Source organism: Manis javanica, chromosome 2 (genome assembly GCF_040802235.1).
Source record: "Manis javanica isolate MJ-LG chromosome 2, MJ_LKY, whole genome shotgun sequence".
Taxonomy (NCBI): Eukaryota; Metazoa; Chordata; class Mammalia; order Pholidota; family Manidae; genus Manis; species Manis javanica.
In genome coordinates, this window is record NC_133157.1 from 70309668 (window position 1) to 70335031 (window position 25364).

At 36.1% G+C, this 25364-nt stretch overlaps 1 protein-coding gene across 1 annotated transcript; it reads left to right on the forward strand.

Moving 5' to 3' along the window:
• The first annotated feature begins 1385 nt into the window (after positions 1-1385).
• ANXA1 (annexin A1) lies at positions 1386-18743 on the forward strand. The gene is made up of 13 exons (XM_017673277.3): positions 1386-1542; positions 7648-7727; positions 7822-7930; positions 8439-8533; positions 9384-9497; positions 9937-10027; positions 11885-11964; positions 12156-12212; positions 13796-13889; positions 14709-14804; positions 15927-15985; positions 17374-17496; positions 18395-18743. Exons 2-13 carry the CDS (start codon positions 7662-7664, stop codon positions 18449-18451), a joined length of 1041 nt encoding a protein of 346 aa, XP_017528766.1. The 5' UTR covers positions 1386-1542; positions 7648-7661; the 3' UTR covers positions 18452-18743.
• The last annotated feature ends 6621 nt before the right edge of the window (positions 18744-25364 follow it).

A 25364-nucleotide genomic window follows, 5' to 3' on the forward strand; every position in this document is an offset into this window, starting at 1 on the left:
GTAAAACAAATGTATGATTATCTTTCCCTGAGCCCCTGACAAAGTAGATGTAGTGTCAGCCAGACAGTCCACATCTGTCAAGATAGGTTTGCAATACTCTCAATAAGTTAATTAGTGGCTAATTAATTACTTCAGCCCATGCTTACAGTAGGTGCCAAAATACAGATTGGCATTTTCTCATACATTTAGATTAGATGATCATCATCCTTCAGGATATGGTGACTTCATTGAAATTAGCACTGGGAATTTAGAATACGTTTAAAAAATGACAATCATAAGCGAATTTTCATAGATTTTTCTAAAATTGACATGTATATGTATACAAATACATATATGTTTATATGTATATAAAATTTGAGATTTAAGTGAGGAAATAAGAAAAGAAACAAACCATTAAAATGTAGCATAACTGAGCCTCAATGCCATGAAACAGTTCATAATTGCACATAGTTTATGGAAACATCATAAAATTGTGTGAGGTTTCATTAAGAATAAAAATGAATCACCATCAAGGTTACCAGAACAAATGTCCTTTCCTTGCATCAGGTGGGAAGTTTATGGTACCTGTTCCATAATAGCTGCTACTCCAGTAATCCTTTCAATTTGTAGTTCTAGTTTTTGGTTTATTGTTCAACTACTTTAGAATGTCAAGGATCCATTCGTATCAAAGTTTACATATAACTGATTCTATACAAAATAATTAATGTAAATAGGCCCTCCTCTAACACCAAAGCTTTTTTGAATGTCATACAGATCATATTTCTAGCATTAACTTTGTTTTGAATTAGGGACCATCTAGAGCTTATTTCTTGTATATTTTTAATTCATATCAACAAGCTATATGCAAGGACAAAAAAAAATCTTTCATTTTGAAGGCAGGAAAAATCCTGGTGAAATACAAATAGAAAATGATTCAGCATTGTACAACGTTAAAATTTGCAAATATACATTATTTGTCAGTTGTCACAAAAATGCTAGTGGGTAGGCAGCTTAGATAATATTACCACTTTTTTACAAAAGATGAAACAGGGTTAGGACATTAAATATGTCTCCAAGGTTGCAGAGTAATAAGTGATGGAGTGGGGATTCAAACTAAAGGGTTTTTTGTTTTTGTTTTGTTTTGAAGGTTGTACATTTTTTCATTCCACAACCTGTTTAACTAGAAAAACGGTGTCAATCATTAGATCAGGGTTGGGGGGAATGGTACTGCATACTTGAAAATCTATTACATTCTACGCTCTCTGGAACAACAGAGCAAACTTCAGAGGAAGAAAAAAAAAATCTGTCCTTCCGTTTCTTTTCCTTCCTGCTGAAAGCTATGAGTTGGTTTAGTGAGTAGTTTAGCAAGACTTGTTTCACTTTGTTTTGGGCCGGGCGGAGCCCCGTATTTCAAACAAAAGTCAGCCAATTACTAACTTCTGGTTGCTAGGTGTGGCTGTCTCTCAAATTCTATAAAATCAGAAGCCCACGGCGTCACTTGCAGTGTGAAACGTTTAGAGAAGAGTCTCTGCGTGGTTCTTTGAAAGAAGGTGGAAAAAAAGGGTAAGTCTAAGTTTTCGTTTCAGTGAGTTTCAGTTGTTTTGAAAACTTTTCCCCTCATGATGTTAAAATGTATACTGCTTCTATAGGTATTTAATCTTTCTGTAAATCCTTCTGTAAAATACATTAAGTATTTATATCTTAGGGGCCACAAATTGTAAGGTTTTGTTTTATGTAGTTAAGAAATGCAATTTAAAAAATACGGAGTTTGCTCAATACTGGCTGCTTGTACTGTTTTTGAGTTACCATGGAAAAGAAGGAAAGAATGTGTTTTCTTCCAGGAGTTTTGAGTTTCCAAGAGCTGTGTAAGTCTTACAAGGAAATCATCCTGGAGGGTGGGAGCTTGTGGGACGCCAGGCCAGAACAGAGGTGCTAAAGGTGGGTTTCAGGCAACTGTTTCAAAATAGCAGGACTTAGATTATTTATTTTCTTCCTTCATAAAAATAGATTCACACCTCATAGTGGTAATTATGCCCTCTGTAATTAACATTTTGAAATTAATGTTATGTTTACTTATGGAGAATAAGAGGATCTGCCTTTTAATCATTTCATTTAAAGAGGGTGTGGCCACATTGGTATTCCTGTAGTCTCTGTGTCATAGACAGGCTTTTCAAGTGCTGATTTAAAAGCTTAAGGGGAAATGAGAGAAGTACTTTTTGGGTGGTGTCAGATAAGTTATCCCTGAGGAATGCCAGTTGTGTCCTCTAAAAATTAATCTTCTTAGTAGAATCTTGATTGTTGGATGGGGTAATGGCCATAAGACATTTAGAAAAGCACAAGCAAATCTAAAATTGAGTGCTTGCTGGCATTGGATATATTTGCAAAAGTGAGTGGTATTGAATCATAACCATATATCTGGCTATTATTTGTTGCAAATATTCCTTCAAGAGTTTTTCTTTTAGCCCATTTTGAATGTCAAATCAAACACCTTGATCTCTAATTTTAATGCTAGCTAATTAAGAATTGTGTGCTTTTTCTCACCTTGTTTACCTTTAAAATTATGTTGGAATTTGAAAAAGTAGCATTTCCCTCTACCTGTGGGAATGTATTTTGGTACTGGAAGAGAAGTTAACATTGCAAAATGATTTAAATGTGGTCAGTGCTAGTTTCATAGTTCTGAAATGGCCTCTTCTCCAGAATTCATGTCACCACCCTAGCTCCAGGCTCAACCACATCTGACAGATATCCAACATTTAACTGATGTTGACTTAATAGTTAATAACAACATGCTTAAAGAACCAATTAGAGTTTCATGCTTATTAAGTACTTTTCAATCAGAAGGTCTTCAAAGGTTGATTTCTGTTATGATGTTCTTTGTTGAACTAGTTGTTCTTAATCCTCTCTAGACCCACTAATTTACGGTTTAAATCAGAGCTACACCACTGGGCCTGTTATTTTTTTAGTGATAAACCAAAAGGAGTGTTTGGAGTAAATGAGTTTGTCTTTAAAGTTGGATAGATTTTTGTCAGGTCAGAATGTATGCAATTTATATAATTCCTTCCTTCATTATGCTAATTTTCTCCACCTCCATCCACTTGAGATGAAATTTAAGATTGGCACTTCAGAGCTGTAATGCATCTTAGCTACAATTTATTCCAACACTATAATTTCTATAAAGAAAGGTCCTCCTGGAGAAGTTAAATGTTTTCTTGAGGTCCTAGAGTCCGTCAAAGAGGATCAAAAAGGGCTTTGGACTCCTCAATTCTTACTTTTATATACTATAGTTATGGGTAGAAAACATTTGTTAAATTAGTATAGAAATGTTTCCTGAATAATTAGCACTGATACACTGTTTATTCATTCAGTGATCCTTCTTAACATGCTAAATACCAGGCATTTCATCAGGGTACGATGTATAATGAGATACATATAATGAGTGGTAGATTGGCATTGCCTCCAAGGAAAGCTGCTGACAGTGACAGACGGGTAAATGGAAAGTGGTAATACAGAGAAGTATAGCGACTAGTACTGGGGTAGAGGCAGGATGCTTTGGGAGAGCAGAGATCACCTAACTCACGTTGAATGAATGAAGGCTGTCTGGAAGATGTGAGGAGGTCTAGGCTGAGGCCTGTCTTAGCAACAGTAAGGCAAGTGGAAGTGGGTGTGGGGGAGGAAACAGCATTCCAGGCATAGGGCACACCCTATCCAGGGCCTAGAAACAATATTCATGAGAGTACCTTTCATAAAGTGGTTCGTTATAAATCATGCCATTGTACAGTCTGCCTTCCCTCGCACAGCTAGGTGTGGGAAGGCGTTATGAAATATATATGCAAGGAACAAACTGTGCATAAGCCAAAGCATTGAAAATAAGCTCCCTAAGGGTGGGGTGAAACCTGCCACAGTCTCCATGGGTTAACTGTTAGTGAACTTGATTCTCTATTGTGAACTATTAAAAATAACATTTATCCTGTCATATTTTTGGTCACTAGAATTGGTTTAAAAGAATATACCATAGTTCAGAATGAGAAGGCATAGATTTATATATGTCTTGATGCAAAAATTAAACTTTTCTTTTGTACTAATTTCAAACGTTCAGAGAAGTTGCAAGACTATTACACAGACTTACCATATACTTTTTACCCAGATTCCTCAATTGTTGATATTTTACCACATTTGTATATCACCAATTTTCCCCTTCTCCCTTCTACCGTCTCCATATGGTTATTTTCTCTTTAACATTTGAGAGAGCACTGAAGATATGATGTCCTTATGCCGCTAAATAATTTTGTCTGTGTATATTAAAAAGTAAAGGATTCAACCATAGAGTGTTTTTTTAAAAAATCAGGGAATTAACTTTTATACCACCAGCCTTAGTGTTCTCAAATTGTCAAGTTGGTGCAATTGCTAATGTACCATTTCAGGTAATAGCTAAGCTTGGTAAGCAGGGATCCCTCTCTGTCTAACAACTTGGGCACCCCTTTTATGTGCATTTACCTTCTTTAATTCTTTGCTGAATGAGATGGAAGGAGCTCTCTCACAGCACATAAATATACAAAAAATGCTCATCTCTTGAAAGCTACACATTTATCCACAGATAAATGAAATTGGTAGGCAGATAATTAATTAGAAGAACTCTGGAATATCATTAATGTCCACATAGGTCATCCGATGTATAAACAGCCAATTTCACCTTCAGATTAGATTTCAAGGGCCTAAACTTGATTTCAGAGTTCATTGTAGTCACATAAAATACATTAAATACATATTTGAGCCAACGTTAGTTAAGAAAATAAGCTCATAAATACCCAGTACAATCTCTAAACATTGCAACCAAAAAAAAAAAAAGCAGAAAAAGGAAAACCTTTTGTGAAATAATAGGGTTAAACTAAAATATTATTTTTGACTGTACAGTTCTGTTTTCTAGACCAGATTATTTTCTGCCTTGTAATAATAATGTGACCTTTGTATAATGTGTGGCAGTCTATAAAACATGTTTGTATGCACTATTTATTTACAGTTAAGCAAGTGTTACCTAATCTGAAAGTAACATATTGAATGAATTTTATCAAATACAAAGTGCTGGTTTTCATTCAGAGAGTAGGTATTGAACAGACAGAATGGTGTAACAGTATAATTTGGCCACAATATTTTTGTTGTAGTTTTTGTGAGGTATGTTGCAGCTGTTCAAAATTTCTACTTGAAGCCCTTAACTGGTAGTACATCACACAGTATACTTCCTTGAGAGCAGTTTCTTACATCCTGCCACAATCTCATGTATTAAGCTTTGCTGAGAGCTAGTAGGGATAATGTGGCTGGATTGAGGTTCCATTTTCCGCTAACTGCTTTCCTGAGACAGGTTCTAGTCAAGCTGCTTTCTTTTCCAGACCATGCTTTTAGGCAATCCAGATGGCTTCTGACTGAGATCTAAGAACTCTGGAGATACGTTACAAAGTTGTCTCCTTTAAGGACAATGTTTTGTCAAATAAATTATCCAATCCCCTGTTTTTGGTATTTTGTGCTATGTAATTAATAGATAAAATTCATTTCCTAGATTTTCTCAATTTTTTTTTTGAAGAAATTGATGCAATTGATGTACTATGTGAGCAGTTTTTGGAAGTGCAAACAAAGAGTGGAGGACAGTAAAGTTCTCATAAAATTTATTTTGAAGTTGTGAGATTCACTTTTTGAATTGTATTTGACTATATCTCTAATCTTTTCTTTGGTCTTTTTAGAAGTTACAAATTAAAAAGTACTTTGGCCGGTGGCCAAGCATACCACCCTTTTTGAAGATTTTACTATATGAAGGGCATGACTGAGAGGATAAAAATGGAAACTTCAAATTCCTGAAACTTCACTAGAAATTGCTAGAATTTTTGCATGTGCCAATTAAGTAATTGGAAAATGAGACTCCTTGTGCCAACAGCAGTTGCACCAGATTACGACTGTAATGGGAACTAAAACCTCACTCAAAATTGTACATCATGACTTTACCTCAGGAAATAACTTTAAATTTATCCATTGCTGGGGGGAAGCGATTACTTTAAATGAATGCACAATATATTGGTTCTTCTCACCGATGACAGAATACTAATTTGAACAATCCCCGTGGTAATTAAGTGGAGATAGTTTCTGCTTTGGATATGATTTCCCTCATGTATTTCATCTCATTACTTGGAACTGCAGTTATTTTTCAGCAGGTGGGGACTGAAATACTTTGTCTGAACAGGCTGTTAAGGAATCAGGCTATGGGTTTTACTCCTCATGAGTCACTGAGCTTCATATCAAGAATTTAAAGCTGTGAAGATTATCCTTCCAACCTCCTTCAGGTGTATTCATGGCAGTCTTAGGGACAAACAAAAGATTATGGAGAAAAAGACCCTGTGGATGTTGGTGTGGGCGCTTCCAAACACATCCCCAGATAAAGGATCGTTGGCAGCTTCTTTTGTGAATGAAACAGGGAACATATTAGTATTTAACATACATCAGGTTTAAAAAATATATATGGTTACTTAAATAAAATTGTTACGGAGCCCTGATAGCATTTCAAGAAATTTCAAGATAGAGTTTGCCAAAAGAAACCATCCATGTTGCAATTTCAGCCAAATACTTGCTTTCAGAACAAAGCACCTGGTAAAAGATAGTCCTTTCTAGTGAAAAAACATGTGGACTAGCATTTACAACTAGGTCAACTGGGTAGGAATGTGAGTATAGCAATTCCAAGTGCTGAAATAATTTTATATGAAGGAATGGAAAAGGAAACTGAATTATTGGTGAGAGAAATATCATCTGACTCTTTCTCTATGAATAGTGTTTTGGATCCTCCCCTGCAGATTGCCACAGATTATTTTGCCTTTTATATGCCAACCTTAGACATTTTGTTCAGCCCCTCACCAATTCTGCATAGATTCCCTAAAGGCCTGCTAAATGGACTCTAATCTTCCATCTTGCCCATCTCTTAGCCATTCTCCATGATAAAGGATGAGTGATCTTTCTGAAATAGAAATGGCATCGTACTGCTCTGGTCTAAAAAAAACTCACTAATGTTTTCCCAAAGCTTTGGGGACACATTTGCTTCTTTGTAGCGGCTTCTATCAACATTTCTTGCTTGAGTAAACTTCTTTGAGCTCCCCAAATATGACAACTGTCCCTCTGTTATGTTCTCTTTAACTTTTCTGCTAGGTTAATCTCGACTCATTTCTAGAGAGGCTCAGATCAACGAGCACCTCCTCTAAAATGTTAATCTTAGCTTTCGTGTTTTCCCACCGAGAGCATGCACTAGCTCTAAGTTCTTTGAGGCAAGAGATAATGTTTCAGTGTTCTTCACCCTCAGCAACTGGCATATAGTGGGTGGTTTGTAAATTTAAGGCCATAAAGTGAATCACTAGTTCCTCTTGTCAGCTTATAAATTTCCTTCCAGAAGTCATCTGATTTCTAAATGTCAGGACTGAATATGTTGAGAAAGAATCAAGTGTCTGAGTGGAGGATATGGGTTTTTGTTGAAGGGTTAAGACTCTCCTTTTTAAAAAAAACTTACTAGCATTTTATCTTGCTCTGAAGAATAATCCTGGGAGGTAAGGTTAAGGTTACTCTGACTTGTGTATGTTAAGAGGGTGGAGTAGTATATATGTGTGGTGGTCTGTGTTTTATAAAAGCATCATTTCTTTGCAGATATTTCTCTAAAAATGGCAATGGTCTCAGAATTCCTGAAGCAGGCCTGGTTTATTGAAAATGAAGAGCAGGAATACATTGTAAGTCAAGTGACAATAGAATAACCTAGTTAAATATTAAAATAGAACCTAATATGAGTAAATGGACATTAATCGATTTCTCTCTCATCCCCAGAAAACCGTGAAAGGATCGAAAGGTGGTCCCGGGTCAGCAGTGAGCCCCTATCCTAGCTTCGATCCATCCTTAGATGTTGCTGCCCTGTATAAAGCGATAACCGTTAAAGGTAATTTACCCTGAAACAGCCCCATTTTTTCACTTCAGAGTGGCCTTTTGAATGGCTATCGAAAAAGACACGTGCAATATAAAGAGTCTGTTTCACTTTGAAGATACAAAGATTTCTTCGTTCAACGAAGATTTCCTATCTCATCACTTAGAAAAATCTTGATCGAATCAGTGGAATCTCTACTGCTGCAACAGATTCCCCTACCAGCTTATTTCAAGCAGTAACTCCATGCTGAAATCAACACGTCTGCTCACATTTAGGGTTTGAACTGGGATCAAACAGTGCAACGCTGAGGACTGAGCAATTTCCTCTTCCTTTCCCATTCAGATGAATGGAATGTCAAAGCAAGAGCTTCCCTTTGCTACATAGTGTCCCTAGGCTGATATAATTTATAATTTTTAGTTTGTTAAAAACTTCTTTTGTGGCATCTTGATAATGAATCATTATATGTCAGTTATGGGTGATGAAGAAAATTGGTTTTAAAAGCCTAGTGGCCCTTTATTTCCAGGTGTAGACGAAGCAACCATCATTGATATTCTCACCAAGAGAAACAACGCGCAGCGTCAACAGATCAAAGCAGCGTATCTCCAGGAAAAAGGGAAGGTAGGTCGGAGTGGTAAATTAGATACTGAATTTCAGTTACGTTTATGTATAAACATGGATTTTTGAAGCATGGCTACCTAGTTCTTTCAGTCTCTAACACCGTTTTCCCATTAACCTAAGACTGGGACTAGAGTACTTATTCAGTTGATGACAATTTCATCAATTTTAGCAAATGTACGAATTTCATACATTGGTCTCCTCGGTTCTTTGCAGATGTGGTGTTCTGTATTGGAGACAAGTTTTTAATTTGAACATAACAAACATCAGGATTACTACTACAGCTAGGGAGTATGTTCTGATTGAACTGTGACCTCTGCTAAAATTTAAACTGAGCTATTTAAGGTCTAAATGTAAAGTTTATACATATAATCCTATTTGAAAAATAAGCTTTATATCTTTTATACATAAAAGGGGTATTTGTTTTTAAGGCGTGCAAATAGAAAACTATATAATGTCAGTGTCTGGTCATGGTCATAGTGCCTATTTGAGCAGTACAAACCTCAAAGGTTAGAAAATTAATTAATCCATTATTTTTAAAGTATCCTTACTACTGTTTCTGTTAATACACAACCCACTATATTTTGAGCTTTGTGATGTCTCCCCTGTATAAAAGATTGAGACCCTTGTCCTTTAAGAACTTATCCATGAATTCAGTAAATTTCATTTTACTCACTCTAGATCTAAAAGATTAAGATAATCTAAATACCTGGTCCCCTTTTGTATGGGAAGAGAAAAGGAGCTCTTAAAGGTGGTTGGGTTTGAAATCAGTGGTAAAATTACCTAAAGGTCAGGTTATTGCTGTATAACCTAGAATGTTACTTATTAGAAACCTTGATTCTAATCTGTACAGCCCCTGGATGAAGCCCTAAAGAAAGCCCTTTCAGGTCACCTCGAGGAAGTTGTTTTGGCCCTGTTAAAAACTCCAGCTCAGTTTGATGCCGATGAACTTCGTGCAGCCATGAAGGTAAATCACCTGACTTAAGCTAAATTATTTTCCTCAAGAGAATGAACAGGTCAAGTTCACTTATGCCTCCTCCTGTTTTAACTTCAGCATCTAGTACAGGGCCTCTCAACCCGTGGGAATAAAATAAAGGAATGAGTTATAAATAAATGGGGAAAAAAAATGCTAGTATTAACAGCCGTGTTATTTCTGTTTTCATCGTGATGTCACTGTATGAGTCATCGATCTCACTTTTTATATTTTTGCTCACAATATTGGCATTAAACCCATTTGGTTTTGGAGCAATATAGATAGAGCTTATTGCAATTATTAAATATTGTTATATTTTCTAGATGCTATGGAGAATTTACCAAGTATCAGATTTAAACAAATTTTGGCATGCAACAAACTAATTGATGCTCTTGAATAAAGATTTTCTTACATTTCTTCTTTTTCAATACAGGGCCTTGGAACTGATGAAGACACTCTGATTGAAATTTTGGTAACAAGAACTAACAAAGAAATCAGAGAAATTAATAGAGTCTATAGAGAAGGTAAGTTTTTATGTCCAGTGGTCTCAGTGCCTTATTTGGAAAGAAAATCTAATACACTTTTCTTAAAACTGAGTGTGGATTTTCTTAAAATTAAGATTAGGGGGGCTTTGGAAACTCCACATATTAAAGCATTTCTTCATTGTTTGACATGTGCACTGCACGCACAGACCGTTCCCAGATAGCATTCAAGTCGCAAGTGTGCTGAGAAGGGAGACAAAGCCCCAGCCTTCACCAAGTGTGCACTTGAATAGGAAATGTTCCTCTCAGATAAGTAGCCACATATTATTGTAATGGAAAACTCAATTCAAGGCATTGAATGTGAAGAACTTTCTAAAAACATGTCTTATTATTCTGAGATTAACTTCATACAAATATCCCATTGTCTTTTATTTTGAAAAGATAACATAGAAATTAAAAGCTCCAAGCAGAATATAGTTGACTCTTGAACAATGTGGGGATTAGGGGCACTGACCCCCTGCACAGTCAAAAATGCACATAGAATGTTTGACTCCCTCAAACTTTACTAATAGCCTACAGTTGACTGGAAGCTAAAACAGTTGATTAACACATATTTTGTATGTTATATGTATTATTATTATGTATGTATTCTTACAATAAAGTAGAGAAAAGAAATTTCTTCAAACTGTTGCCAATCTCCAAAAAATTTTCCAATATGGTTATTGAATATAAATGGTGACAATTAGAAGTTCAAGGGTATAAATTCAAACCCATGTTGTTTAAGGGGCAACTGTATTCACCATTTGTCCTTGAAAAGGTAAGAGCTAGGTGCTTATAATATTCTGATGGGCACTTTAACTTCGCCACTATGAACATAAATGACTCACTTATTTATCACCTTTTATCTCTAGTTAGATGCATGGGGGTAAAACTGGCTATAGCTCCTGTTATCTATTCAGTGAAACACTTTTAAATGACATACAGAACACTGTAAAGAGGGTAGGTGCAGCTGGGTCATGGGCAGAGCTAGGCCTTTTACTGTTTTCCTTTTCTAATTTTCCAGGACCCCAGGTTTTTGTTTCCCCAAACCAAATATGTGGCACTATAGAGGATCTTTCTGCTTGATTTTTATACCAAGCACAAAGAATACAACAACCTTCCCATATTGTTTTCAGAGCAGTTTAATAAAGGAATGAGTATAATGAAGCTTTGAACCTCATTGTCTGCAATTCTTTTTACCAGTATTTGTCTTAGATGTTTTTCAGTCATAATAATCAAGAGGCAATATTATTAGTTTTGTTTGATAAAACATAGTTTACAAAGGTAAATTTTTATACATATTTCCCCATTATACTCAAGGTGTAGTCTGAAGATAGCCTACTAAATTGCTCTGTCTTCTAGTCAGTTACAAATTCAGTTGTTTTCTTGCATTTTAACATTATTTTGCATAGTGAAGTAAAGGTGGTTAGACAAAGAAAAGTTTTGAATCTACAGCTACACATACCTATATACATGTGTGCATATAGATAATTTATTCTTTTATGTAACTGCCTTCTTCATCCCATTGCTTAAATTCTGGCATGGTTGATTTCAGAATTAATTATTTCTTTATTTTTGTTAGCAAAAATTTATTTTTGTTAGCAAAAGCTTTATGACTGTAGTTTTTCATTCACAGTATTATCTAAATTATCCCATAGTACATAAATTTGATGATCTAAAATTTTACTTGCTCCAATTTCTCTATTTTTATCTAAAAGAAATGATATTTAAAGTAAGTTCTGTAAGTCATTGAACATTTGGCATTGCAAATTGTGAGCCAAAATAGAGATGACAGATATTACTCCTACCACCATTAACTATCAATAGTTGACTGCAAAGTATACTCTTCTTATTTCTCAGAACTGAAGAGAGATCTGGCTAAAGACATCACCTCAGACACATCTGGAGAATTCCGGAATGCTTTGCTTTCCCTTGCTAAGGTAATTTTAGTGGTTCAGGAAATGCCTCTCCTTTTGTGATGAGTAAAACCTTAGATTTCATCTCACTTGAGAAATGAGCAACTGACTCCATTTTTCTCAAGGAATATTATTTATCTGATTTTAAGGGGGGGTTAAGGAAATCTTGTGACATTCTAGAAGACAACTTATGAGACAATGGGATTTTTTTTCAGGGTGACCGATGTGACGATCTTGGTATGAATAATGACTTGATTGATACAGATGCCCGGGTAAGCAAGTGCTTAAAAATACTCCTAGAGTTGATCTTCCTATCAGAGAGAAGCCCTACCTTAGATGGGATTCCCTAATCCTCCAGGTGAAGGCAAATGTCAGATCCTCCAAGAGGATCTCGTTCATTTCCTGAATGACGTACACTGTCCTGTACTTGAGCAGCTCCGGAGAGAAAAATATGGTCCGTAGGTTTTCAAGAGATCTCATTATTCAGATAGCTGGAGGGGATAAAAAGAGAACAACAAGAATTTGATTTGCCATTCTCAAGAATTGCTTTGTTGAGAAAACTCTGAATTTTCATTTTACCAGGTATAAGAAGGGGAAATGTAATTTTTTAACTGAGTGGAAAGAGTAAGAACATATAACATCCTTTCAACAGTGAGCATTGGGATGGTTCACAGATGTAGATTTATATTGCAAAAATATTATGGTAAAGCTATTATAATTATAAAGAATTATAATCAAATTTGTATACTTTCAAGTGTATTGTTACGTGTAGTTTCAGTGAGGTTGCTGGTTATTTACACATGAATGCTTTGGCAACATTAGGAAAATCATGCTATTTTAGGGTCTGGATTTCTGTTAAAAATAAAAAAGGACAACTATTATTTACATATACCTTCCTTATAGCATAGTATTCTCTCTATAAATTCATTGCAATGAGTCAGTAAGGATAGAAACTTATTTGTCCACCCCCACTCCGTTCACATACCAGTACGTCATCTCACACATAAAAGGCACTCATTAACTTTTTGTTGAAAAAAGAAATGCATATTTATCAGATGTTTGCTTGAAAAGTCTAAAATAACTTCTTATGCCCTTTGAAGATGGACTATTTTAATAGAAATTGTGCAAATAAAAAAATATGTTGTATTTCAATAATCACCCATAATAGGAAGTTATTCTTATTGGCCTGTGACATTTCTGAATTTACTTTCCAGTTTAAAATTATCAAGGCTCTTAGCTATACATTTACAGCAGCCACATGGATTCGTGTGACATAGAAGGGTGATGATAATTAACATTTCAAAGTTAACAGAGCATGCTTATGACAACATGCTGGGAATTAGCGTTTACATTTACACAAGAGGAAAATCTGTAGTTTAATAAGGTTTAATATTTTGTCTAAGATTACAGAGCTACTAAGTTGTACCATCAGAATCTGGATCCAGAAATTCTAACATCAAAATTCATGATCTAGGTTGTGGTGGAGGTATTGATGTATTAGTATCATTTGCTGATAATTACTCTGAACAATTAAGAGTCAAAAAAATTTTTTTAGAGCATCCCTTGAGGTTGTCTTGATATAGGACATAATCTTCAGGCAATTTAATGTAGCAAACCTTTATTCTGCAAAAATAAATTTAGTCTCCAGTGCTTGCAAGACACCTTGAAAGATACTGTGGAAGTTACTTGGCAAAATCAGATCCCTATCTTTCAGGAACTTGCAAACTTAGCACTGCCTACCCTGATCATACTGGACATAAAGTAGACGCCTAGAAAATCTTTGAAGAGGTCTGATATTATTGTGCAGAAATCAAGTCAGCATATACTTAAAAGTTTATTTTGTGTTTCTTAATAGGCCTTATATGAAGCAGGAGAAAAGAGAAAAGGGACAGATGTGAATGTGTTTGTTACCATTCTTACTACCAGAAGCTATCCCCATCTCCGCAGAGGTAAGAAGAAAAAAGAAATGTTCCCTGGAAACTCTTTATAGAAGATGCAATTTTTTGAGGACATGCAGGAGAAAAGAAAGAGAAAAGTCTTAACCAGTGTCCCTCCTGGATCCAACGGAAGTGGTGCGCCTGACCCCTAATTGCTAGTTGTACATTGTGTCCAACTTTGCACAGCCACCATTTTACAGTATTTGGAAAACATTTTGTGAGAGCAGTATTTCATTATAGTCACTATTTCTGTTCCCCCAAAGTATTTGGAACAGGTGTGACAAAATGTACACATCCAGCAGAGAACACGAAATTGAAATGAAGAAAAGAAAAAAAACCCCTCAGGGCCAAGTGAAGCAAACAGCGTTTAGATGCTTCAGAAACAAAGACCAGAAAGAGTTATTGCCTGTGGGCCTCCTGGAAGCCACGGCAAAGGGAAAGTCATAATGATTACCTGAAGTTCATTACCTTAAGATAGCACACTGATTTGTAGCATTACAATTAAGAGAAATTTACTAGGCAGATCTTTATACAAGGGAAGATCCATTTGTTATGGCATTTAGCTCTGGTTTAGTAAGCTTTACGGCCGTCAATCACATGTCATTTCTAATAAATGTCAACACTTGCAAGAATGTCCCCAAAACAGCCGAGTGAGTTATACTCCTAGGAGAAGATGAAGGATCCAAAATAAGCTCAGTTGAGTGATAGCTTTAAAATGTGTGTTTTGAAGTTCCATCACCCCAAGTTACACTTTGAGTCAGTTGCTCTGATTTTGTTAAAGTTTGTTCATAGGATGTTTTGTCCATCTCTTAGTCTCAATTTACTATTCAGTGTTTCAGAGGTACACCAAGTACAGTCAGCATGACATGAACAAAGTTCTGGACCTGGAGTTGAAAGGTGACATCGAGAAATGCTTAACTGCGATCGGTATGTAATCCTGGAGGGGGACGAATTTTCTAACTTGAAATTGCACTGTCAGGGCTGTCCCATAATCTGAAAAACAAAAAACTAAAGAAAAAAATAAAATAACCCAGCAGATCTAATTCATCTGTGTGTCAGACTGCAGCGGCATGTAACACAACAATGAACATTTAGCTAAAGGTGTACAACTGGCTTCTTAACAACAGTGATTATTCCCTTTTTCCAAAAAGGTGGGCAGGTGAGAAATACTCAGTGAGCACCTACTTATGCCAGGAAGTGCATCAGGCTGGGCCTAGCACCGAGGAAAGTTAGAATAGTCATTAAGAGCATGGGATTTGGACTTAGATGAACGCAAGTTCAAATCCTGATAGGTCACTTGTTAATTGAAGAATCCTGGACAAGTCCAGAGGGTTTGATTCAGTCTCCATCAGCTTCTGGAAAGGTCTTCAGAAGAAAAGAGTTCTAAAGTTCTGCCACATTATTCAAATGGCTAGTCAGAGCTAGGAAGCACTGGGAAGCGCTCTGAAGCAGTGCTTCTCAAACATGAATGTGCACTTGAATCTCCTGGAACTTTTGTTAAAATGCAGGTTCTGGCTCAGTAAGTTTGGGGTAGGGTCTGGGATTCTGCATTTCTAATAAGTTCTCAGTTGATGGAATTCTTGTGGTTTATAGATCACACTTTGGGTAGCAAGGCAGAGAGTCTTACTCATTGACAGACCTGTTAGTATTTTATTTGGCAACTGCTTTATAGTTAAAATAATTCCTTACCTGCTTTTTAAAAAATTTCTTACTACAACATGAAAAAAAATATTTGTTGTATGCCCACGTAGATTTTAATATCTACTGGTTTTCCTATTTCCAAAAAGAGTACACTCAGGATATCATGAACTACTGAAGTTCCTATTGGGTGGATGCAAGGTAACAGCAGATGGGTGATGTTGTAAGGGAAAAGAATACTCAGTGTCACAATCTAGAGAACAGCTTCTAGTAAATCAAATATATTGGGAGGGAGTAAGGATTGGGGTGAAGAATAGAAACTTACCAGCAAAAGTACATTTCCTATTTCTTTCATACGGATCTTCCTTCTTTTGTAGCAAATATGTCAACTAAAATATGCCTCTTTTGCAGTGAAATGTGCCACATGCACCCCGATGTACTTTGCTGAGAAACTTCATCATGCCATGAAGGTAACATTTTACTTATGTGCTGTGCTTAGGGGTCAAATTATTGTTTGTGGAGAGAAGGACAGAAAACCTTCTATTGTTTGAGAATCACACTTATTTTAATATCTTCCCACTAGAAAGAATCATTGTTTCATCTAATGCAAGAGGTAATACACTTCCTTAGTAGAATAAAAGTCCAGTAGATTTGTTGTACTTTTTAATAGGTGAGATAGTAAGGTGAACCTGTAGTAATTTCTGGGTTTCTCATGATTTGCCTAACACCTGAGTCAGCAGAGGAACAGGTACATACTTTCTCTTTTAATGTGTGATTTTAACAGTTACATACTTTCTCTGCTAATGGTGTGAGTTTTCCAATCCCCCCTTTTCTAAATTTCACTTGTGTTTTTTATTCTGTCTTCCATGCCTTGGATGAATGTCATTCTAAGATTTCAAAATGTCATCCCAAGATTACTGAAGTAGATGGTTATTAAGAGTGATTTAAGACAGCATTTCAACTACTCTTTATTTGCTAGCATACATCGTATTATATATGATGCCACCTGTATACTTGAGTTATCAAAAGTTATGCCTTTTTTTTCCTTTGCAACTCCAAAACAAGGAAGTCTTCAGAGAGATCTACCCATTCCCTTAATAGGAGGGAGTCCTTATGAAATGTAGGGATTGTGCCATTATGTAGCAGGCAGTACAGTCCCTGACCACCTGCTGTTCCCTAGGGAGATAACTAGATGGGTAATGATGAATACCTCATATTGTGGAAGAGCAGAAGGACCTGTGCCCTGACCTTAGAAATCAATGTAGCATTGCTGTCAGCTAAACTAAGCCCTGATATTTCGATAGGAATTAGCCTGATGAGAGCAGGGGTGGAAGAGATGGAGGCATAAGCAAGGTTGGTCCAGGAGGAGGAGGTAGCCTGACCCTTTCAAGCTAATGAATATAATTAGAGTGATGGTGCATAATGGGAGAAGAGGTTGTAGAATTAGGCAGGGCACTGTAAGCCCAGATAAAATGATTGGTTTTCATCATAAAAGCAACAGAAGACCACTGAAGGTTGTTAAATACATCTGAATTAGATGATGAGATTTGCAATTTAGAAAATTCACTATATTTGAAATTATCGAATAGTTTAGACAGAAGGAATGCTGGATGGCAGAAGACCAGTTAGGAGTTTGTAAAAACTCACATCCTGCTGATGTCATGAGTGGGATCTCATCATTTTACTGCCAACTGTGTAAAGTGCATGCATGCATGGGTGTGCATATATATTCTAATGCAGAGGTAGTTTCTCTATAGAAATTTGTGGGTAAACAAGCTTCACATTCAAACCCATATCCTGCTTTATTACAAGTGGGCTCTGAGGCGGAGAAGCACTCACCGTCCTTTGTTTTGGACAGGGTGCTGGAACCCGGCATAAGACGCTGATCAGGATTATGGTTTCCCGTTCTGAAGTCGACATGAATGACATCAAAGCCTGCTATCAGAAGCTGTATGGTGTCTCTCTTTGCCAAGCCATTCTGGTAGGCTGTGATTTTTAGAACACTAACCCCCACAAATGACCATCCTTTTTGAAACTTCTTCAAAGAGAAAGGCTGACTTACTATACCATACATTTCATATGTAAGGTTAATTTGTGATATTAGGCAATATAATTTATTAGTAAACTTAGCAGGGTAAAATCTAATGGAGAGTTCTGTACTGATAAACCGCACAAAATTTTCAGCCATCATGGAAATACTTAGTTTGCTGTGTGTATATTTGGCAACAGAATTATTTCGGTAAATACAATGATTTATTCTCAATGAATATTGATCACAAGAATAGAAACTTACTCTAAATTGTTCCTTAATTTTGTCGTCTATGAAATGTATAACATATGTGTTCAAGATATCTTATTATAATGTTAAAAATCAGAAAGACCAGTCAAGGGTTTTGAATTTATTGAAAGACAGGTGACTATTTAAATATGATCTGTTACTTATACTGATAACTAAACTCTACCAAGAAAAAGCAGCAAAATCAAAGAATTATGCCTTTCTCTCTGATGAGTGAGTCAGCTATTCCTCAAGGTGATAGGAAATGACACTGTGCTATACTTATTCAATTCTCTGTGCTGGTTCATTCTTGGAAAATAATGGTTCTAACATACAACATGGTCAGTTCAGAAATGTTTACAATATGAATCTTGAAAGCTATTGCTCTTTTTTATATAATAGTCAATTAAAGGTGTCAGTTATCTATGTTAATTATTAAATTAAATAAATGATATTCTTATCAAAGATCCTAGATGCTGATGTACTGTATATTCTGCAACTGTTAAATCCACTAATACAGTAATTCTTCCATAATTAAATACCTTACATTATTATAATTTCAGGTAGCATTAAATATACTCCACTCTATTTTTTTAATCAACAGGATGAAACCAAAGGAGATTATGAAAAAATCCTGGTGGCTCTCTGTGGAGGAAACTAAACATTCCTTTGATGATCTCAAGCTTTTTGATCAGAAGACTTTTTAATCTTACCTTTTCATTCCACATCATAGACTTAGATAGGAAAGTTTCTTTGGCAGGATTAATGTCTAAGTGCTTTCTGGAAAATATAGTCTATAAATCATTTTTTATATCACAACTCCAGATAATAAAGACAAGTTTTTTAAAAATATATTTACCTAAAACTACAAAACCCTGTAAACAGGTTGTTCTGGTAATGCTACCTGAGAAAAATGTTTATGCAGCAGAAAATAAAGTGATTTTACAGGACAATTGGTACATCATTGGTTCTTCTGTTCCAATTTTCTTTGGTGTGTGTATTGCAGTGGTTTGGTTTGATAATCAAGGGACAGGAGCCTGGATCCTAAATTATAATCATTTAAGGATGCAGATTTTTACACATTAAATTACAGAAAATATTCAGAGTTGGAAAATGGACTCCTTACGTTTTATCACCTGGGTGCAGGTTATTGAGATAAATGTCCCTGGAAGATAATCAATTTATTCCATTAGCATTGTAGCAACTGGACTTTCTGCTATATTCCATGAACCAGTATAAAGATGAAAATGGCATCAGCAAGAAAAATTCCTCACTTTTTGTAAAGCAGTAGGTTGCATATTCAGTTTTCTAAGAAACTGGCAACTTGTTTTCCTGAAAGGGTGTATCTTTTTACTTTTCCATAGTAAATGTACAAATGCTCTAGTTTCTTTACAACCTTGCCAAAATTTGGGATTGTCAGTGTTTTATATGTTGGCATTCCTTATTTTTTATTGTTGAGTTCTGATAATTACTTTTATATTGTAGGTATTAGTCTTTTGCCAAATACATGGTTTGCAAATATTTTCTGTCTGTAGCTTTAATAGAGACTGTCTCAAACATTTTAAATTCTAATGAAGTCCAATTTTTCAATTTTTCCTTTTTATGATGCACTTTTGGTATAAAATCTACGGACTCTTTACCTAACCTGGGAATTTTCTTCTCTGTTTTTTCTTAAAAGTTTTATACTTTTCCATTTTCCATTTATGTCTGATCCATTTTGAGCCATTTTGTATGACGTGTGAGACCCACGTCCTGGTTCATTGTTGTGTTTTGCTTATGGATGTCCATGTACTTCCACACCATTTGTTGGAAAGGCAATCCTTCCTCCAATGGATTGCTTTTGTCTTTCTGTCAAAAAATCAGTTATTTTCCTCTGAGTATTCTTAGATGATAAGCTATTCAACCCCATGATAATTGTGATAATTCAGGTGATCATTTAGTTTATACATCCCCCAAATAATTGAGATGGGTGTTTAAATTTCTGGCTGTTCTCAGCTGCATGCACCTGATTTCCATTTTATTTATCTTGATTGCTGTCCTTCACTTTCTTCCACAAGACCTTTCCCATGCCTTCTATGGAACAATCATGCTTGGTTCACAAATACCAGTCAAAGTGAAGTTGGCAGATAGGCTGCTTAGTACACTCTGAATTTTTTAGTTCTTTTGCTATTACATAGGGTACTTCCCTTAAATACTTGTTTGAGGAGAAACACTCAAGTGGGAAATCAGAGGGAACCTGGGGCTGGTACAAGGAGGCAGGCTGATTTTATCAACACATTTTGTCAGCACTGTCCTAAAATTATAGAGTTAAGGTGGTGCCGATCAAGATTGCACCCACACCTCTTCTCCTTATAAATTCATTTTAAAGGACCTGCCCAAGTGAATTATTGTTTCATTGCCCTCTTTCCACCTCCATCCCCTGTCTGTCCTTTTCTGCTCTCCTATGGACGGTGACTTCTTAAGACTTTATCCTGCAGGCTCTCTTGCCTTCTGACTTCTGGCTGAAATCAGCCCATGGGAGGGCCTGGTAGAAGATGAGAGATCAGGCGAAAGCTCCCCCACTCCTCCCTGGGTGGATATAGACACGTTAGCATTCGCATCTTACACAGTCACACTTTCTCATAGGTGGCGCCGGTTCTCAATGCTCTCCTTTACCCCTTGGGCCCTAGGATTTCTGCTGTTGGTGCTTCTTGGAGGCTGTGGTGTTTATGTTGGTTCCTTTCACCTGTTCACAACTCTGGAAATAGTCCCTTAATTAAAACTATCATCAAAACTCCCAGCTTGGAGGGCCAGCTGTTTCCTGCTAGGATCCTGTCTGGTAATACTTTCCAAAGGTGCCAAACCTCTCATATTTTCAAAAACTACTGGAATGGGTCCTGACTAAAATCTAGACTCTAAGATAGGTTAAGTGGATGCATAATTGAATGGGAGAGTAGTAAGTAGCAATACGAAGGCAAATTTTAGAAGGTAAAAATATATAGTTCTCTGTGATCCACAAAAGAAAAAAAATGATATATTAGAGTTCATTAAAATGAAGAACCTCTGCTCTGTAAAGATACTGTTAGAATGAAAAGACAAGCCATAGACTGGGAGAAAATTTTTACAACACAAACAAATGCCTGATAAAGAACTGGTTTCGAAAGAACTCTTAAAACTCAATAATAAGAAAACAAACAATTAAAAATGAGCAAAAGAAGATACACAGATGGCAAATAAATAATCATATGAGTCAATTTTTTATGTTAAACTTAGTGTTACATACAATTCAGCAATCCCATTACTAGGTGTTGACTCAAATGAGTTGAAAACCAAGTCCACAGAAGAACCTGCACACACAAGATTACAGTAGTTTTATTTACAATTTCCAAAACTTGGAAACAACCAAGATGTCTTTCAAAAGATTAATGAACAAACAAACAGGTACAGCCACATAATGGAATATTATTCATTCATAAAAAGAAATAAGCTAATTAAAACATGAAGGAAAAGATGGAGGAAACTTAAATGCATATCGCTCAGTGAAAGAAGCCAATGCTACATACTGTATGATTCCATGTGATGTTCTGAAAAAGGCATTTCAATGGAGACAATAAAAACATGAGTGATTGCCAAGGGTGAGGAGGAGGAGGAGAGGATGAGTAAGTGAATCACAGGACATTTTTAGGGTCATTAAACTGTCCTGTATGAGATTGTAATGGTGAATACATGAAACGGTTCATTTGTCAAAACCTATAGAACTATACAATGCAAAGAGTGATTCCTAGGTAAACCATGGATTTTAATTAATAATGTATCCATATTGGTTCATCAATTACAACGAATGCACCAGCTAATGAAAGATGCTAATAAAAAGGAAAACTGTGGTGAGAGAAAGGGTGTATGGGAGCTCCACGTGACTTTGCTATAAACCTACATCTGTCTTAAAAAACTATTAAAGGAAACAGTTCTCAACTTTTGAAGTTCATAATACATCCAGAGATAAAGAATCATGCAAAAGATAACAGTAGAATCTAATACTGGTTATAATAGATATATGAAATACTATATATATATGTACATATGTATATTGTAACTTGGTGGGGGGGAAATCCCGGGGCAAAATACCTTTGAAACTGAAATCAGTCAAGGGGAGAAATAAAGTGGGAGAAACCTGTTTTTTTCTTATAAGCAGTCATCCCACGTCTCTCTTGACCGGGATTCAGAAGAAGAGGCCCCACCCAACCTCTCCAGTCAAGATATGCCCTCGCTCGCCCTCATAATTACCTATTGATATGGAGATGGACCGGCCATCTAAAGCCAGGTGAGAGATTCTGGAAATATTGCAATTTTACCCACATATGTATATATCGAATATAATGAATGAATTTTTACTTTTCATCCATCTCTTTTGCTATAGATGATATGGATCTTGTGGTGATAAAGTTGAATTAAGCTAATTCTTAGCTCCAAAAAGAACTTTAAAAACTGAATGATCTGAAAAGAAGCCCTTGTACTGGAGTTTGTGTACCTGCTTCAGACCAAGCCAGAAAAACAGGAAAAGAAAGGGCTCTTCAAAGAATGGTAACCTAAAAGGCAGCCATGTGGAAATGCTCCTTTTCCCTGTTGAAAATGCTAGTTTCAACAGGAGAAATGGGATATTGAGTCAGTAGCCAAAGGGACCCACCTTCAAAATCCTTTCTTTAGCTACAATATGTAAACAATGCGCCTCCTTGCAACTATTACCGCTGTTTACTTCTTGGTTCTGAAGACTGACACAAGTGTCAGAGTCTTGACAGCTGTAATTCAGAAGTCATCAGGCTGCTTGATTCAAATCCCAGCCCTACCACTCCCTAACTGTGAGGCTTGGCCGAGTTCCTTACCTTCTCTGTGTCTCAGTTTGCTCATCTGTAAAATGGGAACACTGATGGTTGTGATGCAAACTTAATGAGATCATCTGCATCTAACACACATCAAGAACTCAGTAACTATTAATGCATATAGCTGCTGCTACTGTGAGAGGCTTGCACTGCATTTCTACCCAAGAAAGTTTCCTTTAGTATGATAGTGCATTATGAAAAATTCTGTAATATAAGAAATATCAGACCATTTCTAGCTTCTGCAAAGATAAGTGGAATTAGACTTCTTGCACATATTAAACTAAGTTAAGATTATATTCTTTATGTTCTTGTTTCACTGTAGATGACTGAGCTCATGGGTGTTGCCTTTTTAAGTGGTGGGAGGCTTACTTATTGACTACCCTTTTTCTGTAAATATGGAATTACAAATAGATCCAATGCAAAAGCAGGGGAACTACCTAATGAAAGGAACAAAGTAGAATGCAGAAAGTTAATTTTGAGAGAAAGGAAAGGAAAGAAAAATGAGTTGATTCTTGATACATCAAGAATTTCATTGTGTGCCACAAAAGCCCATGGAAATTCAGGCTAAGTCCCAAGCTGAGTCATGTACTAAACAACCCATCTGGAGAAAAACAGATGGTTTTGTTTGGGCCAGTCTAATGGAAATACATTTCTAGTCTCTTCCCTCTAACTGGAAACAATTACTGTCGTTCCATTTTCCTACGGATTGTGACCACTGGAAAGTTTGTGTTGTCACATGCAAGCCAGCTATTGATTTCCAAAATCTCAATTTTTATACTTTAAATGTCTCCATCTTGGTTTATCTAGCAGGTATGCCTTTTCGTTTTTAGATTCTCCACTTGAGCCTTTCTAATCTGTTACCCATCAGTGAAGCACACACAAAACTTCTCTCTGTAGTCACAGAAAAACCAGCTTCCACATTAATGTTCAAAAGGGAAAGAAAGAAACTGATTGGCTAATCTCTCGTGGGATGAAAAGAAGTTGAACTCACATGATAACATGAAGGAATAGAAAAAATATAGTTCAGTGTGGCTATCTGGCAAGATTAAAATGTGGGTAATCCTTGTCCAACAATTAAGAATTTCAAGGCCATGAGAGCAGACCATTAAACCAAAAAGGGGGCTTTTCTGAACAGGGTCCCCCAGAAGAGCACAGACTGTGCACCCGTGGAGCTGACTCTGAATGTTCTCCTTTATGTTGTCTAAAAATAGTCTGACTCTTCTTCATAACCCCTCATCCTCAGCTTGATGAGGGGAAAATGAACTTTTAGTGCCATCTGGTGTGAATTTGAGTCCAATTTCATAATCAATTTTAGAGACTCCGCTGTCTGTACAGAAGAAAGAGCTTAGTTTCTCAGTTTCTCTTCTACTGGCTGCTCTCTACTAATTTTTGGAGGGTACTTGGGGGAAGGGTGTCACTGTAAAGGGATGGATTGAGGTCTCTGGTTCAGTGTCCCCCAGCCTCTCTGTTTGCTGGTTAACATCCTCGTCTCCCTTGGGGAACTTGACACTGGAGGTTTGCTTTGGTCGTGAGAGCCTGGCTGTTTGCTCCAGAGGCATGGTTATTATGGATTTTAAACAAGATAAGACTCAAAGTTAGTTTTTTCTTCCAGTATTTTGGTACTTGGGAGAAATATTTGATTAACCAAAAACAAAATAAGGGCTTGTATATTTGCTCCATATCTAAGCTATGACATGTGAAATTCATGACCTAGTCCAGTAGGATGGTCTTTATAGGATATTTTAGATTTACAAGTGAATATTGATTTATGCTTTGGATGAGTTTGTATCTATTTCTGAAATTGAAAAGTCAAACAAAAAGACCCTACTTATATATAAAAGCACAAACTCAATTCATTTAAAGTAACATTGCCATAAAATAATTTATTAACTTTTTTTCAGTGTGTGTTTTAAATGGATGCTGTTAGTCCATTGTTTCTCCTTTGCTTATCTGTGTTTGGATGGATTAAATGGAAAAGATATATAAATGTATTCCTTAGGGAAGCATTTATACCTCATGGGGCTCATTATTACTTATTTGTATTTTAAATATTTTCCTTTACTGGTTCTCTCCCATTTTCATTTTAAAAATTCAAGAACTTTCCATGTTTAGAGACAAAACAAAATAAAAACAAGGACTGTCCTGTATCTACCCCTGGAGTCGAGAGCCACCAAAGGCATAAAATACCCACTTCAATTAAGTAATGGCTACATCATCAAAGGGTCCAATTAGTGAAAAAATGACATCAAAACAGAGCCAAGAGGGGGAACTTTGATCCCCTGGGCTATTCACTAAACCACCCTGTTTTGTGATTCTGTCTTGGAGGTGAGTATGTCCACAGAGGTATCAGCCATTCTCCTGATCAGAGGTCACAAAAAGGTGCTTGTTCAGAGTGCAAAGGTTGTATTACTAAAATGTTTTATTATAACTACTCACATCATGCAAAGAAACAAAATGATAAATATACTTAAAGACAGCAAAGAGCATGACTTTTCTAAAACAAAACTCTGGAGGAAAACACTTAAATAGAGTGAGAATTAGTAAATTCCATCCTAATCCTGTTTTTCTGTTTTTTTACATCAACCAATTGTTGCTGAAAAATGATGAAAATGCTGTAGTGAAGAATGTTAAAATACCAAATGAAGAAATCACTCTGTTGGGGAACAATTTCATTTTTTTCTGACTAAAGACACAGAATTGGACTTTAATATTTTAGGC

Bases quoted from the DNA above. Each gene is read 5' to 3' on its own strand.
- ANXA1 (XM_017673277.3), top strand. From the start codon at position 7,662: ATGGCAATGGTCTCAGAATTCCTGAAGCAGGCCTGGTTTATTGAAAAT. The intron at 13,890-14,708 runs GTAAGAAGAAAA...TTTACTATTCAG, and splicing joins CTATCCCCATCTCCGCAGAG to TGTTTCAGAGGTACACCAAG. The intron at 15,986-17,373 runs GTAACATTTTAC...TGTTTTGGACAG, and splicing joins AACTTCATCATGCCATGAAG to GGTGCTGGAACCCGGCATAA.